Source organism: Erpetoichthys calabaricus, chromosome 2, assembly GCF_900747795.2.
Source record: "Erpetoichthys calabaricus chromosome 2, fErpCal1.3, whole genome shotgun sequence".
NCBI lineage: Eukaryota > Metazoa > Chordata > Cladistia > Polypteriformes > Polypteridae > Erpetoichthys > Erpetoichthys calabaricus.
In genome coordinates this window covers 210454074-210475817 of record NC_041395.2, presented here as the reverse complement: position 1 = coordinate 210475817, position 21744 = coordinate 210454074, and the positions used below count along the sequence as shown (strand labels likewise).

Genomic DNA, 21744 nt, shown 5'->3' with positions numbered 1-21744 from the left:
TATGTATGTGTAATATATATGTATATGTAAATAACACACATACACACACACATTAAAATAGCAGGAAAGGAAATAAAATGTGTAATAAAATGTATAATTACGGCAAAAGTCTCACTGCAAATAGGCCAAAATGCAGGTAAAGTCTTCTTTGCCTTGCCAGGACACGATGTGATTCACAATCGTATTTCAAAAAGTGTCAGGATCAGTTTTTTTTAGCTCTTTTTCTGCTTCATCCGGAGATCTAAAAATGTACAACTTGCCTTGAATACCCACTCTCAATTTAGCAGAGTAGACAAGGCTATATCTGATTTCAGCTTTGCGTAAACACTGTTTAATGCTGTAAAATGCAGTGCGTTTAGCAGCTGTTGGTGAAAAATCAGGGAAAATTCAAATATGGTTATCTATATATATATATATATATATATATATATATATATATATATATATAAAGGAGAGTTGGGATCCGAGAGACTGTGTTTGTGGAGGGATGGAGAGTTAAGGCGGGTGTTGGAGTCATGTGATCATCTCCCCTCCCATTCACCTCATTTCGCTCCGAGCTGAGCTCCGCAGCTGACGCGGTCTTGCCGTTCTTTATTTGCTTTTCACATGGCTAACTATACGTTGCATGCTCAAGAGTAAGCTCAGCGCGCAGCTTGGTCATATTACAACCGGAGGGCGAACTGACAACATGGTATATAAAGAGATCCTTAACAAATAATTATTGGTATATTTTCCCTCAGTTTATTATATAAAATTTTAAAGCAGTACTTCGCCACTGCGAAGCGTGGGTATTTTGCTAGTTTTCAAATATAATCTCTTGTTTCAGTCTGAGAAGTGACATCAGATTAATCTTTGATTGTAATTCATTGAAGCGTACAATGAAGATTCTAGGTTTTGAGGTGTTCAATCCACATATGCGGTAAGCTACTGATATCCCGGTGTCCTGATTTGATTTATCTTTCTTCATCCTTTCATTGTCTTTCCTTATATCCTTTGTAATCTTCTCTATATTGTTCTTTATCTCATTTATGTCCTCCCCGAATGTGGTAGTTATTGCGGTAATTGTTACCTTCGGTTTGGACTGCTCATTTCTGTCTTCTCTGTGCTCTGCAGGTGGTGTAGCAAGCCAAGTTGGGTAGCTAGCAGCATGGAAAGTAAGGCCTTTTTCAGTTCCAATGAACCTTCTGGAATCGATGAGGTCTCCTGGCCTTATTCACTTGCACTGTAGCTCACTTTCGCTCTCGGATAGAGGCGATGCTGCAGCATTAGATCCCAGGAGATCCATTGCTTCACCTATCTGTTCAAAGTCAGTCTATGCCAGGCAATATCTTGAACTTGAGGCCTGTTAGACTTAGGTGAAGCTTTAGCTGTCTTTTCTGTTTCTTTCTGAACTTTTTTTCTGCCAGTCATGCATATTTTATATATATATATATATATATATATACATATATATATATATATATATATATATATACATATATATAGCATATGCTGTAATAAAGCCCCTCGGGTTCAATAAAGGTTCAGGATTACCTCATTTTTTTTTCATTTTATTTATTTATTTATTTAAAAAAAAGGAAAAATAACACTGCGGCTAACTGAGTTCCGTCTCAGACGTGCATCTCTCAAAGCGTACGAGACCAATCACCAATGCTTTCCATGAGCTGTTAGGTGATTGAAGTAGGATATAGTGGTGCAGTAGTTGGCAAAATTACCCAGCAACAGTAGTTGAAGGTACAAACTTACATATTCTCTGCGTGAAGTTAAATAAATGTAAGCAATGAGAGGAAAGGATTGTGTAAATGCTTTAAAAAGCAGATGCTAAATAAGTGACTTTTGAATACGTTTTAGAGTATATGAAAGAGAGATCTGTGACTGAAGTGCATTTGAAGGAATTTAAGTGAGTTTGTCTTTAACCAAACATATTCCCAATGTGTGAAAATATGTGGTGTTGTTTGAAATGATGAAACAATTGATAAAGGTGTACATAAATATACATGTTTTGAATTTAAACTTAAAAATGTGTATGATTGGGTCCAATGAAACATTTCCGGATTTAGTATACATGTGTGTGCCTTTTTCCAATGAGTACTGGCCATACTCAAATGGAAGACAGTTCTTTTAGTAATTTTAAATTAAATTTAATGGAAAAAAAAGAAGACATATTATCTAGGATAGCAATAAAGATGGTGATGAGCACTGTCTTCCAGTCTAGGTAGTGTTCTATACTAAGATATGCTGTATAAAAGGGGGGTTAACTAACAAAAAGGGTAGACTGTGCTTTTCCTGCAGAATCAACACTCCGGAAAAAGCTGCAAGAAATCTTTCAATGGAGATGCCCAGGAAACTAATGTGTCTATTCATTCCTCTTTCCATGGTGAACTGAACTGCAGGGAATACTGAGTTAATGTGGTTGTGGAATTCTTTCAGCTGGTTGCTTTTTAATATGACAAACGTATCATCGACGTAGCATATCCAAAGTTGAGGTCTGAACTGAGTTAGAGCCACACTTTCAAATCGCTGCATAACCAGTTCGGCTATTGCCTTTGCTTCCTATATGTCTAATTATTTTCCTCTGATGATGACACCTTGAAGGTGTTGAAAGCTCAGGAATAAAAAGACTACTTTAAGATACGTGATTTTTTTTTATTTAGACTAGGGGACTTTGCCCCCTGCTCACCTCGCTTGGCAACCCCTTTACCCACCATGTGCAAAGTGCTATGCACCGTTGTGAAGAACGCACCCTAAGGAGACACGGCCACTTCCTCCGAAAACCCCTGTTAAATGGTGATATAATGGTAAACAAATTCCTTTTTTCTTTTTACTTCCTCTTTGCTCGATCAAGCTGCTGCTTCTGCCGTGCCGCATGTTCTGCACTTCGCTTGCCTTACACCTCCCCCACCAGCGCTGTGCGCTGTTGTGAAGAGGGGGATGAATGCACCCCAAGGAGACGCGGTCGCTCCTCCAAAACCCCTCTTTAACAGTGATACAATGTGAATCAAATAACAGTTGTTTTTTTTTTTTACCTCCTCTTTGCTTGATCAGCTGCTGGCTTGCCGCTGTTCCTGTGCGGCGTGATTTGCATTTTGTGCGGCGCTTCAAACATTTTAAAGTCCACTGCCTTGTCTCCCTTCTCCCCAAACATCCTCAAACACTATTCGATCTCTTTTCGCTGTTCCGTTATTTCATCAATTAATATTTTCCGTTTGTTTGTGCTAATGTGAGATTTACTCTCATTTTCTTGAGACTTTTGAATTTTCCTACTTGCATTATCTCTAACCTGCTCTGCATGTGTATCACGGGACTTGCTTCCAAAGGTTGTAAGTATGACGTGACTTGCCTGTCTCGTGGAAAGTGAAAGTGTTTCTCTGCTCTGTCTCTCAAAGATCTCTCTTCAAAAGATCATGTCTCATTGCAGGCTCGTCACAAGTTTTTTTTTTTCATAATAGAAAGAAAAGACTCTACTTCGTTACTTTTTCAAGGGTTAGGGTTTGACAATGAAAGTGAGACAGCATGTAATTATTTTCAGAGTGCAAAAATGTTTTAGTAAATGATGCTGAGATCAAACAGTTCTCCTCAGCTTCGCAAGTGGTTGTGTCTCAGTATATAGAGATATGACATCCCAGTTTACTGGAAAAGAACCGAGTCTGCTATGCAAATGCCCCCGCTTTAAATCAATTGTGTAGTGTCTTTATGTTTCAGAGATACATATTCAATACAGAACACAACAAAAGCTACTAGTACAGCAGCACTATACTTTATAAAGTAGATACTGGTCAAAATTGGTAGTGTCTTTCACAGCTCTAAAACAAAGCTGCAGTGCAAACTCTATTCCCCAAAAATTGTGCATACAAGAACACTTCTTCAAATTTATAAAAACATATTTTTAAACTAGTAGACTGCTTAAAATAATTGAATATAAAAGTCACAGATGATGGTATTAGATTAGATTGAAAACACTAAAGTAAAATTCTTATAGCTAAGCAGTATCAAGGCCATCCACATAACAGAGAAAACCTGCTCCAGGTAAAAAAAGAAAAAATACTAAAACTACATACTCTTTTTGAACATATTAGTAACTGACAAGGCAGTAATGTCTGTGATTTTGAAACAAATTTCAAAGTATCCATCTTACTGACTGTCACATGTTTTTATGCACATACCAACATTGTTCACTATGCGTAAAGATGGTTGGAAGGTCAAAAACTACTTAATACCTCCATAACTCAATAGCTGGAAACTGTTTGTTTAACAGGTTATTAACAATAAGGGACGAATCAAAATTTGAATACAATTAAGCTTATATTTGATCTTTCATTAAGCACAGCCACCACAATGCAAAAATGAACGGATTGTTCAGAATGGTTCGTTTAGATTAGTGGAGAAAACAGTATTTGACTATACGGCTGCATTAACGATTTGTATCTAAGACCTATAAGGGGAGATCCTGACATTCCTGTAACTTTTAATTACAGTGAACTCAAACATGATGCACAGGTTACTTGAACATAAAACATTTTTCAAATCAGTAAAATGATTTTCCTGAGTTATACATTATGAGACACAGTATATATTTACAGGTCTCAATAGCTTTACAGAATTGTAAGCGTATGAACATCATTTTCATATAACCTTCATTTGAGTTTGAAGCACTCACTATAAAATATAGATGTTAAGACTTAAAAAAAAAGAAAACCACATAAAAAAGGATTTTCGCTTGCCTCAACAATGAGGATATAATTAAACAGATACAACTGAACATATCCTCTAATTTAAAGAGTTACAAATTTGTACTTTCTTAACTGTTATAAGCCTCTTACCTAGGATGCGAAGTTGGAATAAGTGTCCGAGTAACTGTTTGATTTTCTACAGGTACAGTTGTTGATGATGAAGGGGGATGTCCGTTGAGGAATGGAGGAGGTACTTTTCTTTGCTACCTGCTGCTTGTTCCGGCTCTGTGATGACACCTGACTGTCAGGGCTACTGTAGAGACCCAAAAATGAATTTTTAAATAACACAATTGGTATGTAATACAAAGTACTGCTTTTCATTTTAAGACAAAAGTAAATTTAAAAATGAGGAAAAATCAATACATGCACAAAGTAATTAAAAAAAAAAAAAGAGTACCTAATAATGTAAATGTTTCCAAATACCCTCAAATTAAAGTGTGAACTTTAATCACATCTGAATTGTTTGATTTATAATTTTAAACTGTAGAGCAGAGGGGTAAAATCAAAGGAAAATGTATCTTTGTTCCCAACATTATGAAGGACACTGTAACAGTTGTCACACTCATGCGCATGGGAGGCAGCTAAAGGGCTCTAGGGAAGGCAGTTCTGAGGCAGGCCGGGATGTGGCACAGTGCACTGATTCTTTTTTTCCCTTGCCTGTAGACCATTCCCGGGAGATCTCACCTGGCTCTCATGACGTCACTTCCGGGACCAAGCCAATGGAAGAAGACGTTATCGGCTCCAGCCCCTGTGATGTCATCTCCGGGCTTGAACCTATGGCAGATGATCCTGAGCCAGACCCATATGACCTCACGTCCTGTCTTCCCCTTTAAAAGTCTGACTGTTTCCCCTATGTGTCAGTCTTGTTGTGGGCTCTGTTGTAAGCACATTAGTGCTCTATATTTTGCATATACGACTTTGCAGCCAGGATACCTCATTATACGGGTGGCTGCCCCAAACCTTTATCTGTGTGATGTCTCGTTATTGCGACATTGGCGTAGTCGGCAGGATGAAGAAGTCCCGGGAGAGAAGGGGGACAGGACTTGCAACATACCCAGGTGGGAGCGTACCGGGGCCGAGTTTTCAGGCGGGGAGGGTGTTCCACGTTTCGGAGTGACCCGGTACAAGCTCTGCCCACAGCATGCTCTGCTAGGCATCCTAAGCAGGCTGGCGGGTGTGCAGGAGGGGCTCACAGACGTGGGCTGCTTCGGAAGGAGGAGGCCAGGAGCACTGTTTATGCTCTCTCGGAGGAGAGTGCCCGCCTCCCTGTGAAGCCAGAACCCCATGTCCCACCTAGGGGTGCCCCAGACTGGCAGGTGAGTTACCTGAAGAAACTGGAGGTTCGACCCTGAGCAGCCGACCTCACAACAAGCCTGGTCCCTATGGGCAAAGGTAGGGCAGTGGCTACGGCCACAGGAACTGAAGCCCTTTCAGGTGATAGAGCAGGTGGCCTGCTTCATACTATTACAAACACTACCCCAGGATTTCACACCAGCTGGTCTGGGGTAGACAATTTAAAAATATGGCAGAGCTCATAAAGCTCACAGAAAGACATAGGAGGGCCTCACAATCTGGGGGAGCTGAACCGTCCCTAGGTCAAACTCAACTGGAGTGTGTTCCAAGACCTAGCCCTCCCCTGTACAACCCAGAGCTTGTGCTGACATCCCCGGAGCTGCGGGCACGCAAACCGCTTGGGAACGAGGTGGAATGCAGGTGGAGGGGGAAGAGTGCTCGGTGTGCTCTGACAAACCCGTTGACAGTCCCACACACTGGCGTGGTGATCGTTAACGGCTTTAAAACGTCAGCTCTGTTCGATACCCGGCAGCAACATTTCCATTGTCGCTCGCCGCTTTGTGCTACCCGGCAACAGTGGTTGAAAGATAAGGCCAGTATAACCTGTGTCCACGGGGAAACCCGCTGGTACAGGACTGCCGCTTGTATCATCGGCTACGGAGGATCAGTACAGAAAGTGGACCGTGGCAATCCTTCACAATCCTCCGTCCCCGGTGATACTCGGACGCGACTGGCATTACAGGAAAAGTGGTAAGACACATACCAACTCCCGGGGTTCACTTGGGCCTAGTTGTGGACGGAGATGAGCCATCTCAAGCTGCCTCCACAGTGTGTACTCAGCGGGCAGAGAGAGACGAAGCGGCCGGCCTGAGTGGCATGGCAACTCCCGGGCCGTCGCGTGCTGACACGTCATCCACTACGCGCCGCGGCGGAGCGGGAGGAAACCACGGCCCCTTGAGGTCGACTCAGACCCTCTCTCCATGATACGGTTTCAATTTAGAGAGATGCCGGCCTCTTTTAAAAGAGAGCAGTGGAATGACGATTCCCTGAAGTTTGCAAAAAATGCAGTGGTGCTAGTCAACGGCCAGCACACAAATCAGTCCATGCCACAGGGTCCTTACTTTGTCTTAGAAAACGACCTTCTTTATCGGGTAGCGATGCATGATGGGCAGGAGAGAAGGCTACTGCTAATCCCGCGAACCTTCCGGCAGGAGGTCTGTGAGTTAGCACACGCCCACCTCCTAGGTGGCCACTTGGCACCGAAAAAAACCCTGGAGCGGATTAAGCTCCGTTTCTACTGGCCGGGAATCAATGAGGAGGTTCGTCGCTTTGCACTTCCTGCCCGGAGTGTCAATTGCGACAAATTCCAAGAAGGGGACCGTGCTCCTCTCGTTCCTATTCCCCTGATTGATGTTCCCTTCCATCGAATTGGGGTTGATATAGTCGGACCCTTAGAGCCCTCAGCCCGAGGACACAAATACATCCTGGACCTCGTGGATTACGCTACCAAATACCCCGAAGCTGTTCCGTTGCGCTCCCGCTACCTCTAAAGCCATCGCACGTGAATTACTAGGGGTCTTTTCGTGTGTGGGTATCCCCAAGGAAGTCTTGACGGACCAGGGGACACCTTTCACCTCGGAGACGTTCAGGGAGACTGCCAAGTTACTGAAAATAAAGCATTTAAAGACTGCGGTGTATCATCCTCAAAGCGACGGTCTAGTGGAGAGATTTAATCAGACTCTCAAACAGATGCTACGTAAGGTGGTCAGCGAGGATAGAAGGAACTGGGATCAGCTCTTCCCCTCGTCCTTTTTGCCTATCGGGAAGTCCCACAAGCCTCCACGGGGTTCTCCCCTTTTGAGTTACTGTATGGGCGACAACCCCGGGGCATATTAAACATATTAAAAGAAGGATGGGAAGAAGAGGCTCTTCCCTCTACAAATGTATTAGAATATATCACGCAATTACGCGATAGGTTTGGAAGATTTGGCCCCTCCTTAAAAGTCACATGGAAGAGACCCAAGCAGCACAGGTCCATTGTTACAACCGCGGCATGTCTCTCCGGGAGTTCCAACCGGGAGATTGGGTCATGGTTCTAGTGCCTACCTCCCACTCTAAGTTGCTTGCCCACTGGCAAGGCCCCTACGAAGTTTAGGAGAGGAAGGGCCTCGTCGACTATTTGGTGAGTCAACCCAATCGTCGGCCGAGGGAGCGGGTTTATCATATTAACCTGCTGAAACCATGGAAGGACAGGGAGCCCGATCCCTCCTCCGGCCAGCACCGCTCACTCTTCGCTCACACTGCTGACCTTAACTTTGGTACGGATTTAGACAACGGTAGTCAGTGAAACCCCTGGAAGGACCTCTCTGATTGCGCACAACATAGTGACAGAGCCCGGGGTTATTGTCCGAGAACGCCCGTATCGTCTTCCTGAGGCAAAAAGGGCTGAAGTGGAGCTTGAGATCAAGCGCATGCTGGATCTAGGTGTGATTGAGGAAAGTTATAGTCCCTGGTCCAGTCCCATTGTGCTAGTCGGGAAGCCTGACGGGAGTTGGAGGTTTTGCAATGACTTCCGTCGGCTTAATCAAGTCTCCCAATTTGATGCCTATCCAATGCCACGAGTGGACGACCTCCTCGAGAGGCTTGGGCAGGCTCGATACTTGACCACACTTGGCATGACTAAGGGGTACTGGCAGGTTCCTTTAACGGACTCCGCGAAGGAAAAAAACGCGTTTTAACACCCCTAGCGGACACTGGCAGTATCGTGTCCTTCCATTTGGGTTACACGGGGCTTCTGCAACCTTCCAGCGTCTGGTGGACAAAGTGCTCCGACCTCACAACTCATACAGTGCTGCCTACCTTGATGACGTGGTCATCTATTCCAGCACATGGAAGGAGCACATACAGCAGGTACGAGTGGTATTGCGGACACTTGGTGAGGCTGGGCTCCGGATTAATCCCAAGAAATGTTTCTTTGGATTAAGCGAGGCCAAATATTTAGGCTACCTGGTGGTTCGGGGTACCGTAAGGCCACAGTGCTCAAAAGTAGATGCCATTTTGAAATGGCCACGTCCGCGAACCAAGAGGCAAGTCCAAGCCTTTCTCAGGGTTAGCAGGGTACTACCGCCGGTTCGTACCCCGATTCTCGGATAGAGCGGTGCCCTTGACTGATTTAACAAAGAAGAGGGCCCCGAACATAGTGGTATGGACTGAAAAGACTGGCGCTGCATTTGGTGACTTGAAGCAGGCCCTTATGTCCACACCCATTCTGAAAGCACCTAACTTTTCTCTGCCTTTCATCCTCCAGACAGACGCTTCGGACACAGGCCTGGGGGCCGTGCTGAGCCAAAGTGTCGATGGTGTGGAACACCCCGTCATGTTCCTGAGCTGGAAACTGTTGGACCGGGAGACCAGGTATGCAGCGGTGGAAAGGGAGGCTTTGGCGATTAAGTGGGCGATTACTCAGCTTAGGTACTACATGTTGGGCCGGGAATTCACCCTTGTCACGGACCATGCACCCCTACAGTGGATGGCCCTGCACAAGGAGTCGAATCCACGGGTCACCAGGTGGTTTCTTGACCTACAGCCGTACAAGTTTTTGCTCATCCACCGTCGGGGCCATCTCCATGCCAACGCTGATGCGCTTTCTCGGGTTCACGACCTCTCGGTTGGGTCCGCCCGACCTGACTGGTCTGGGCTAAGGGGGGGGCATTGTCAAACATGTGCACATGGGAGGCAGCTAAAGGGCTCGAGGGAAGGCAGTTCTGAGGCATGCCAGGATATGGCACAGTGCACTGATTCTTTTTTTCCCTTGTCTGTAGACCATTCCCGGGAGATCTCACCTGGCTCTCATGACATCACTTCCGGGACCAAGCCAATGGAAGAAGACCTTATTGGCTCCGGCCCCTGTGATGTCACCTCAGGGCTTGAACCTATGGCAGATGATCCTGAGCCAGACCCATATGACCTCACTTCCTGTCTTCCCCTTTAAAAGTCTAACCGTTTCCCCTATGTGTCAGTCTTGTTGTGGGCTCTGTTGTAAGCACATCAGTGCTCTATATTTTGCATATACGACTTTGCAGCCAGGATACCTCATTATATGGGTTGCTGCTCCAAACCTTTATCTGTGTGATGTCTCGTTATTGAGACACAGTACATAAAACATACTTAGCCAGTGGGGGGACCAAACAAAAGGTGTTATTGCCCAATAACAATAACCTGCAATAAAACTGTGTCTTAAATACAGAAACAAAACTTAAATAAAATATATGTTCCACAAGCATATATCATGTAAAAACCAAAATGCAATATATATATATATACTAAGAAAATTATATATATTAATATTATATTATTAATTAACACTATGTAACAAATTTTTATTTTTATTTTGTTCCTGGGTACAAAACGTGTTTTCCTAACCCGTTATGCCTAAAAAAAATAGAAAATAGCTGTTGTTCCACAAAAACTTTGCTTTTGTGATCAGGACAATGATATTTTGAAATTTGTCTGTTTTCGAGAAAATTCTCGATTCGCATTCAATACTGAGTAGTCTTCTAGAATATTCTTGAACTGTTAGAATGGTCCAAAAGTTTCTAGAATTTTCCAGAATTATCTAGAACTTTCAAGAAACTTTTAGAACATTCTAGAATGTTCTCGGACTGGCCAATAGCAGTCATACAAGTATAGAAGCACAGGTGACTCGAACCAACAATTCGGTTATGTTATTTTTTTTGATTTGATTTAGATGGCATCAAGAGGTTGCTTGCACCCAGCAGATGCATTTTGCTACGTCTGTGGACAATTTATAAAGACAAGAGTGAGAAAGTATTCCGTGAAAGCATGTCGTAAGATGTGCGAGGCCTACAAGGCATACTTCGGCATGCCTGTCGGGGATCAAGACAAGCCCTGGGCACCTCATTTCACCTGCGAATATTGCAAGAAAACTCTTGAAGGTTGGTACAGGGGAGAAAAGAGAGCCATGAAGTTTGCTATCCCCGCGAATTTGGCGGCAACCGACTGACCACTCAAGCAACTGCTACTTCTGCATGGTGGATCCTACCAAATGTCGCACTGGCAAGAATGCGCCTCAAATAGTTTATCCAGACATTCCTTCTTCCATTGTCCCAGTACCACACTGCCCCGAGCTGCCCGTTCCCACTCCTCTGAAGAGGGATCAGCCATCTTCAGGAGACAGCAGCAAGTCAGACAGCGAGGAAGATATTGCAGATCCAGATTGCGGTTTCACAGATGCGGCTGAGGAGAGAAGGCCATACTTCCCTAACCAGAAAGACATCAACGATCTGATCAGAGACCTTGGTCTTACCAAGTCCAATGCTGAGCTTCTGACATCCAGGCTCAAGCAGTGGAACTTGTTGGATGAAAGCGTGCAAGTCACAAATCAGAGAAAGCGTCACCAAACATTTTCCAACTTGTGGCCGGTCTATTCGAGGCTATAGGTATCACCTGTAACCCGAGTGAATGGCGCCTATTCATAGACAGTTCATCCCGGAGCCTCAAAGCCGTGCTGCTTCACAACGGAAACAAGTACCCGACTCTCCCTATGGCTCACACTGTGCATCTCAAAGAGGACTACACCAGTGTCAAGATGTTGCTGAGTGCCTTGAAGTATGACAACTATGGATGGGAGGTCATCGGAGACTTCAAAATGATGTCATTCCTGATGGGCCTTCAAGGTGGTTTCACGAAATTTCCTTGTTTCCTTTGCCTCTGGGACAGCCGTGACACTAAGGCGCACTATCACAGAAAGGACTGGCCACAGCGGACCGAGTTCTCTATGGGGAAGAGCAACGTCAAGTGGGAGCCACTGATAGAACCTCAGAAGGTGCTGATGCCACCACTGCACATCAAATTAGGCCTCATCAAGCAATTTGTCACAGCTCTTGACAAGGAGTCAGCAGCTTTCAAGTACCTCCAAGATCTCTTTCCAAAGCTGTCCGAGGCAAAGGTCAAGGCTGGTAACTTCGTCGGACCGCAGATCAAGAAGATCATAGAATGTGACGAATTCGCCAAGCTGCTGAACAGGACGGAGAAAACGGCTTGGAACAGTTTCGTTGCAGTGGTTCACGGCTTCCTGGGTAATCACAAGGCTGAAAACTATGTGCAGTTGGTTCGGACTCTCATAAAGAATTACACCAAAATGGAATGCGGAATGTCTCTCAAAATCCATATCCTTGACGCTCATCTTGACAAATTCAAGGAGAACATGGGAGCTTACTCAGAGGAGCAAGGCGAGTGCTTTCATCAGGATATACTGGACTTTGAACGTCGTTACCAAGGACAATATAACGAAAACATGATGGGGGACTACATTTGGGGGCTTCTTCGAGAAAGCGATTTGCAGTACAGTTGCAAATCTAGAACACCTACTCATTTCTGAACCTTTTTGAGTGGTTTTGACTGTCTCTGTCTATTTACCATGCAAGTGTTGGTCTTTATCAGACCGCATGAACGAAAAGATAAAAATTCCCTTGTTTTGTCACTATAAATACGAAATTTTCTGGGCTGTGGTCATAAAATCAAAGTTTGTGCTGAATGTAGTCGTTTTTCCATAGGCTTTAGACATAAGCAGTTGAAATATAACTCTTGGAAGCCAGGAACAAAAATTGTGTTACATAGTGTTATGTTATTATATTAAGAAAAAAAGCATAGAAAATTTTGTGGTCTAAGCACAACTCTGAAATACAAACCAATTACACAAAAGTCGCACATACTCTGTTCTTATCTGCTGAGGCTGTGGAGAATCTGTCTTAGGAAGGATTTTCTGAACTTGTGAAGTTGTTGTGGTTGAGGTTAATGCAGCTGCTGACCCTTGTGCTTGAGTTGATGTAGACGTTGGTTTTGCCAGGGTGCTGGTAGTGGTACTGCTTGGTTCTTGGTATACTGCACAACAGGACCTTTAGCCCTTACGGCACCTTAAAATATAAATAATTAAAATATAAATATAATTACCATGTCAATTATATAATATTCACTTACAACAATCACTTACATAAAATATGACAAGATTAAAATGAAAAGCCACATTTTCAATATGTAAATTTTTTAATATTTATAGGTCAAAAATATTTAAAGAAAAATATTAAAAATGTTGTTGAAGCAGCACCTAAAAAAAAAAAAAAAAACAAAAAAAAACAATTTTGATTCATTTCTGACCGCGATCTTGACATGTCTCGTAAAAATAACTTCAGTAGTTTCCAACTCTATATGAGTGTTTAGTTAGTAGCATCACAGAGGTCTGGCTGGGATTATTAGGTCTGAACTGAACAATAAACGAACAGCAATTGAATGGTTTGGCATTTGCTGTAAAACTGATAACTAAATCTGTTCTTGTCCAATTCATTGTTCCTTATCACCGTGGGTGATTGCAACATGTAATTGTACACAAATTGTGGTATTTTATTAATGGCTTTCTGCTATTTCCGGCTTGTTTCAAAATATAATTAAGAACTTTGACTTTGAAATACTTATCTATAATTTGGTGTTTAATATTTAGTATTCTGCGGTGGGTTGGCACCCTGCCCGGGATTGTTTCCTGCCTTGTGCCCTGTGTTGGCTGGGATTGGCTCCAGCAGACCCCCGTGACCCTGTGTTCGGATTCAGCGGGTTGGAAAATGGATGGATGGATATTTAGTATTTGTTTATATCCTTAATGTCACCTTTTCTTTTATTCCTATTGCATTGAATATTTGCGAAGTGATTTGAGCATGGGAAAGGTGCTACCTAAAGTTCTGTCATAGACAGTAAAACTGTATGTATTAATTTGACAGGTGCAACATGAATGACATACAATTTAAAGAAAATTGTGTTTTTATGCTTGCAAAACATATTTTTGATAAGTAAAATAAAGCTAATACAATGTGACAAAAACTAAAAGTTAATTGTTGAAAAACAAACTAAATACAAACTAAAAAAAGAATATAAAATAAAACCTAAAATTAGAAAGTGGTAAAAAAAAAAAAAAAAAAACTAAATAAAAACACAAAAATAAAATCAAAAAACTAAATAAAAAGTAAAGCTAAAATAATCTTAAAAAAAGAGAAGAATACTAGCTTAGACAGAGAGAGGCAGAGAAAGAGACATGCGAGTGGTTATTAAAGTATAAATATATAGTTTATGCTTTTAAGTTATCATACTGTATGTTATTGAATGACATAACACCACCACAGGATCCAACTTAAAAAGATAAACACAAGCAGAATCTATCCAATTTTTTAAACTTCTTCCATAACAGGCAAACTATAGTTTTAGTGTCCTCAACTTTTTTCACCACCAGAGAATACAGTATCATGAAACACATTATACTTTTATATAAAACAAAAAACTCTATGTCTGGCATTTTGACTGCTTGATATTTCGAGTGAGATCTTCATCATAGAAAAATCTGCTTGTTTTGCAGGAAAGAATGAAACCCATTTCTGACATTATTACTCCATAAACAATTTGCTTTTACGCAAAAGGAGAACAGTAAAAATATTATGAAGTTAATAGTGGAAAATGTACCTTTCTTACATGACTGGCACAAATTGGTTGGTAGAAAAAAATATGTAAAGATTTAAATAACAAGGGCAATTTTGAAAACCTTTCCACACAGCTGTACCTCATGAAATGATATAAAAACAACGCCATCTTCCACAACTAACTGTTAGCCAAAAATACATATGGGCAGATGTATATGAGACATGTCTTATTCAATCAAGTATTAGAAGCTCTTAAACCAACATGACGTCTTGACACTGTTTTGCATTTAGACTAAACACATCCACATTAAAATCATATCTAATCAGGTTTCACAAGTTGCATATTTACTGTCACACTTAGCTATTTAGAAGTACAGAACAATGAAACTATAAAGCTGACCAACACTGAGTTCTGACTGTGGGTGACTAACATGAAGACTGACAGATAACTAACTAAAAAAAAACAAAAACTTAAGATTATACAAGTTTCCATATATAGGTTTATTTAATAAAGCAAATTTTTGCACCTTTTATATCTGAACATATGTTCTGCCATCTCTAACTTTTTATTCAGTTGATCAAAAGTATTATTTTTCCCCTGAAATTTTCCCTTTAACATATGAAAGACATCTGCAAGTAATTGTTGTAGTGAAGTTTTGCTCACCTGTACTTACCCCCACCCCCCCAACCCCCTTAGATGAATTTTACATGAGTTGTACTTCGTAGATCTCAGAAAGCTGACAGGAGATGTAGAACATGACCTAAGAGCAATGCAATTTTTTTCCTCCTCCTTTTATAGTCAAACCCTATACTTTATTTACACCCTTCATTCTGTCCTCATACATTTTGGGAAATTTACTTAAAAACTAATGCAACGTTTATCAAATCTTAAACTTTACCCAGGAGTAAAACTGTCTTGGTTTGCCAAATAAGGCTAAGCCTTGCAATGGCCACATCTCATTACAAAGGTATCCAGTGGGAAGATGTTTTTGCTAGCTACCATGAAGCAGGATGGTGTCATGTTCAGACTATAAAATTGACCACATCTCTCTATTATAAAAAGAAATCCTGTCCCCTGTCCTGATAGTCTACGATACGTGATCTTCTCGAAAGATAATTTAAAGACCCACGAGACGAAAGAGACCTGCCACGGTGCGTCTCACGGGAACATAGAACGAGAGTCTTGCAAGACACACCCTACTTATAAGCAATATCAAAAAAAAAAAAAAATCAGTAGTGTAAAGGCAGTCACGCAGCACACACAGCTCCAGGGCTCTCAGTGCATATAAAGTGTATAAGGTCAATACGGTAGAAATGAACAGGGTAGAAATGAAATGAATAGGGTAGAAATGAAACGTCGACGATTAAACGAAGAACAAAGAAAAGCGCGGAGAACAGAGACCCAAAAGCGATGGAGAGAAAAAAAATGCTAAAAAGAAAAACAATCTAGGTGAAAATTTAGAAAATAAGGAACGTGATGATCAGCCCGGAACAAGTGAAATGGGAAAAAAAAGCACGTCCAATCGGGCGTGGAGAAAAGAGACTCAAATGTGTTGGACAGAAAAAAAGAGCAAAAAAGAATAATCGAGGTGCAAATTCAGAAAATAAGGAAAGTAATTATCAGCCCGGAACAAGTGGAATTGAAAAAAAGCACATCCAATCTGGCTCAGAATTAAAAGACAATGAGTTAAAGAAAGTAGAACTTCATAAAGATGTTTACAACCATTGACGCTAAACACATGCAGAGCAGGTTAGAGACTATGAAACCAGTGAAATTAGAAAGGCTCAAAAAAAAAAACGGCGCTATACACAATGTGGAGAAAGTTAAAGGATATGAAAGTAGGAAAATTAGAAAATATAAAAAAAAGAAAGTAAACATCACAGTAGCGCAAACAAACAAACTGCCTCATTTAACTATGCACCAGTCTAACTTTGGTTTTGCACAATAATTACTACACTATTGTACCTTAACACTTAATTTTACTTTATTCACATAATTTTACTTATTTATTATGTTCTACTATACTGTTATCTTTCAATCTATGACTTTTTGTTAATTTAACTGATATTCTTCTAACTTTGCACAGTTTTTGATAAGCGGATCAGGATGCATTTCACTGCGTGTTGTCCTGTATAACTATGCATGTGACAAATAAAGAATCTTGAGAATTTCAAAAACGGAGTTTACCGCACATGCATTTATTGGTTACTTTGTTCATGTATATATATTTATCTGTCTGCTTATTAAAAAGCTACATTTACCCCAGGAGTCAAAAACGTTCTGTCTAGCCCTTGTACAAAAACTGGGGTATCACCTTGGTAACCCCATGTACTTTTGGAACTGTGAGAGGAAAATACCACGGCTTTACAGACAGGAGTCCAATGCAGAACTCTACTTACTGTTTTACTTCGTAAAAAAAAATTATTAACTGCTGATGATGTAGATCATTTTGTCTGTGCTGAAATTCCAAACAGAGAAACCTATCCTGACCTCATTAAAAAGATTCAGCATATTGGGACTCGCAAGATTACAAATATTGTTTTTTTACAGAAGTTCTGAAATAAAAGTGAAACTAATGAAATAGCAACAATTCAAAGAAAAAAAATCTTAAAAGTGTGTATCCAGAAAACCAAACACGGGGGTTGGCGAGCGAAGCCCCCTAGTTTAAAATAAATAAATAAACAGGGGGGTTGGCGAGCGAAGCCCCCTAGTTTAAAATAAATAAATAAACAGAAACAGAAAACAAAAATGACAATCTTACTTAAATAGCTTCACTTACAACTTCCAAGCTGGAATGCAAAAAAATTATTGGCACCCAAGAACTAGTACTTAGTTATGCAAAGTGTAAATGTTCTACACATTTACTTTAGAAGACAATAATACCACTCAACTCTACCTGCCCATTTCCCTTTCTGTGGAATTAAGGAGACCTTAAAGCACTCCAATACATGCAAATGTACAGAAGTCTCCACAGACTTCAGTTTGATTTTGGACTGAATTACAGCTATGTTACATTGTTTAAACTAATGACACATTACTTTTTTCTTTTGTATATTTGCAACACAGGTACCATATACAGTATAAATTTACCAAAATATGTAAGATGCAGTATCATATCATTGTTCATTTCATTGTCTGTTTTAACAGCAAATCTATAATGTTTGTGTTAATTTGATAAATTATTTAAATATAATCAGTATTTCTTCATAATTAGAGTTCAGCTTCTGTGACTACTGTGCTTAAAATATCTGAGCTCGAACTCTGGACTGAACTCAATATTGATGAGTCTTTCTGCCAAAGTCCTAAATCGGTATGATAAATGTTATGAAATTTTGTGTAGTGGTTTCCCTGTTTCTGATATTCAAAACATGTTCTAGGGATATGAATATAGAAGATAAATCACAGTGTATCGCATTTTAATTCACACCCATTGATCTAGAGTTAAAACTAAAAGTAAAGCAAAGGTATTGCATTTCACTTAGTGGCTTCTCCAAGTGTACTGCATGTTGAATCAAGACCACATATAAATCACATTAAAACTGAATGTAATCCAATGACCAATCAGCATCAAAAGTTAAGGCAAGGGGCATTCCAATAATCTGGTGTGTTCATTCAGCGCTAAAGATGGAGAAGAGAGAATTGACAAGGCAGGGTATCCGATGTCTCCTCGAATAGTGGAAGCTGACAATGAAAATGATGATTTCCTTCTTGTTCCTTGTTGACTAGTTGCTGGAAAGTGCCAGTGTAAAGGAAGCAAAAACATGAAAAGAATTTCAAGCTTCTATAGTAACATCCTTAAACGCATTCAAGACCTAATGTTCCGAAGAGCTGCGGCACACATTTATGTATTTAATCAAACAAGGGATTCGTACACCAATATTCCCCTAAATTAGGTTTGTACATATGAAAAGGTTTGGGAAACCCTCTCAGCCTGCATAATAATTTACTCTACTTTCAACAAAAAAAGATAACAGTGGTATGCCTTTCATTTCCTAGGAACATCTGAGTACTGGGGTGTTTTCTGAACAAAGATTTTTAGTGAAGCAGTATTTAGTTGTACGAAATTAAATCAAATGTGAAAAACTGGTTGTGCAAAAATTTGTGTAACCTTGTAATTTTGCTGATTTGAATGCATGTAACTGCTCAATACTGATTACTTACAACACCAAATTGGTTTGGATTAGCTCGTTAAGCCTTGAACTTCATAGACAGGTGTGTCCAATCATGAGAAATGGTATTTAAGGTGGTCAATTGCAAGTTGTGCTTCCCTTTGACTCTCCTCTGAAGAGTGACAGCATGAGATCCTCAAAGCAACTCTCAAAAGATCTGAAAACAAAGATTGTTCAGTATCATGGTTTAGGGGAAGGCTACAAAAAGCTATCTCAGAGGTTTAAACTGTCAGTTTCAACTGTAAGGAATGTAATCAGGAAATGGAAGGCCACAGGCACAGTTGCTGTCAAACCCAGGTCTGACAAGCCAAGAAAAATACAGGAACAGCATATGCGCAGGATTGTGAGAATGGTTACAGACAACCCACAGATCACATCCAAAGACCTGCAAGAACATCTTGCTGCAGACGGTGTATCTGTACATCGTTCTATAATTCAGCACAATTTGCACAAAGAACATCTGTATGGAAGGGTGATGAGAAAGAAGCCCTTCCTGCACTCACGCCACAAACAGAGTCTGTGGCGTTGTATGTAAATGCTCATTTAGACAAGCCAGATTCATTTTGGAAAAAAGTGCTTTGGACTGATGAGACAAAAATTGAGTTATTTGCTCATAACAAAAAAGTGCTTTGCATGGTGGAAGAAGAACTCCGCATTCCAAGAAAAACACCTGCTACTTACTGTCAAATTTGGTGGAGGTTCCATCATGCTGTGGGGCTGTGTGGCTAGTTCAGGGACTGGGGCCCCTGTTAAAGTCAAGGGTCGGATGAATTCAATCCAATATCAACAAATTCTTCAGGATAATGTTCAAGCATCAGTCACAAAGTTACGCAGGGGATGGATATTCCAACAAGACAATGACCCAAAACAAAGTTCAAAATCTACAAATGCATTCATGCAGAGGGAGAAGTGTTGTATGGAAGAATGGTAAAAAATACCTCCATCCAGAATCCAGACACTCATCAAAGGCTATAGGAGGCAACTAGAGGCTGTTATATTTGCAAAAGGAAGCTCAACTAAGTATTGATGTAATATCTCTGTTGGGGTTCCCAAATTTATGCACCTATCTAATTTTGTTATGATGCATATTGCATATTTTCTGTAATCCAAAAAAACTTAATGTCACTGCTGAAATACTACTGTTTCCATAAGGCATGTCATATATTAAAAGAAAGTTGCTACTTTGAAAGCTCAGCCAATGATAAACAAAAATCCAAAGAGTTAAGAGGGGTTCCCAAACTTTTTCATATGACTGTACCTGCAGATGGGGATGACTGTACCAGCTATTGCTAAACTTCTTGACACATCAGTCAGGACAAACAGAAGAAAAAGAAAACAATATGGTATAAGGCAAGCAAAGCATATTATTTAAACAACTTAACATGACCGTATACTTCTTCAGCAAGACCTAAAACATTCTTCTTACAGTTTCGATTAAAGACTCTACAAACTTATGCTAAGAAGTGGAATGCCTCCTACACTAACTGTTGATGTGCCTTGTCGGATCTTTTGTGTCTAATTGACAATTTGATTATATTCAGCTTTGGCATGATTAATGAGTGGTCTTGAATTGAAATGCAATACACTTGTAGCAGCTGTCAAGAGAAATGCAATATGTTTCGTTTGCTTTTCACTACAATATGCAATCTATGGACATGAATTAAAATGCCAATACACTTCTTGAACTGCATTTTAAAAGTACATGAAAACTGTGTGCCATAGTGAAAGGTAATCACTAATTTGGTTATATTTTTAATTATCTATACTAATAAAAGGCAAAGCCCTCACTGACTCACTCACTCACTCACTCACTGACTCACTCACTCATCACTAATTGTCCAACTTCCCGTGTAGGTGGAAGGCTGAAATTTGGCAGGCTCATTCCTTACAGCAGTCTTTCTCAAAGTGGGCGATAACGCCCCCTTGTGGGCGCTGGAGGCCTACAGGGGGGCATTAAAGGGCCCAGAGAAAATTGGGGGGTGTTGAAGCAGTTTAGGGGGGGCGATGGCTGATTTGTGTTTTTTTTCTAATATTTTAAAATTTAAACTAAAATCAAAACCTACCTACTATACTACATCGATTATTTCGTTCTTATTCCTGTCCTGTTTGATTGTATAAATATAAATAATTTATCATGGCTTTCATAGGTAGCCCATGAGCAATCAAGTTTTAACAAGTTTTTATTAAACAACGTGATTTGTGCAATCCTGTATCAAGCGGCCGGATCATCGATACTTGTTCTAACTGATTCCGGTCATTTTTATTGAAAATAAAAAATATAGAAAATAAAAAATATTTAATTAAAAAATTTCGAAATTTTCGTATACAGTAATCCCTCGCTATATCGCGCTTCGCCTTTCGCGGCTTCACTCCATCGCGGATTTTATATGTAAGCATATTTAAATATATATCGCGGATTTTTCGCTGCTTCGCGGGTTTTTGAGGACAATTGGTCTTTTAATTTCTGGTACATGCTTCCTCAGTTGGTTTGCCCAGTTGATTTCATACAAGGGACGCTATTGGCAGATGGCTGAGAAGCTACCCAACTTACTTTTCTTTCTCTCTCTCTTGCGCCGACTATCTGTGATCCTGACGTAGGGGGTGTGAGCAGGGGGGCTGTTCGCACACCTAGACGATACGGACGCTCGTCTAAAAATGCTGAAAGATTATCTTCACGTTGCTACCTTCTGTGTGCAGCTTTTAAGTATGCTGCACAGTGCTTCGCATACTTAAAAGCTCAAAGGGCACGTATTGATTTTTTTATCTCTCTCTCTCTGCTCCTGACGAGGGGGTGTTAGCTGCCGCCTTCAACAGCTATGTGCCGTGGTGCTTCGCATACTTAAAAGCAAACAGCCCTATTGATTTGTTTGCTCCTTTGAAGAGGAAGATATGTTTGCATTCTTTTAATTGTGAGACTGAACTGTCATCTCTGTCTTGTCATGGAGCACAGTTTAAACTTTTGAAAAAGAGACAAATGTTTGTTTGCAGTGTTTGAATAACGTTCCTGTCTCTCTACAACCTCCTGTGTTTCTGCGCAAATCTGTGACCCAAGCATGACATTCTAAAAATAA

The 21744-nt window shown here is 40.7% G+C and overlaps 1 protein-coding gene across 1 annotated transcript in view; it reads right to left on the bottom strand.

Annotated features, from left to right (window-relative positions):
* setdb1a (SET domain bifurcated histone lysine methyltransferase 1a) overlaps positions 1-21744 on the bottom strand; it is a 222653-nt gene that overhangs the window by 75788 nt on the left and 125121 nt on the right. The window contains 2 exon segments of the mRNA XM_051922587.1: positions 4823-4983; positions 12844-12958. Coding sequence (XP_051778547.1) covers positions 4823-4983; positions 12844-12958 — 276 coding nt within the window.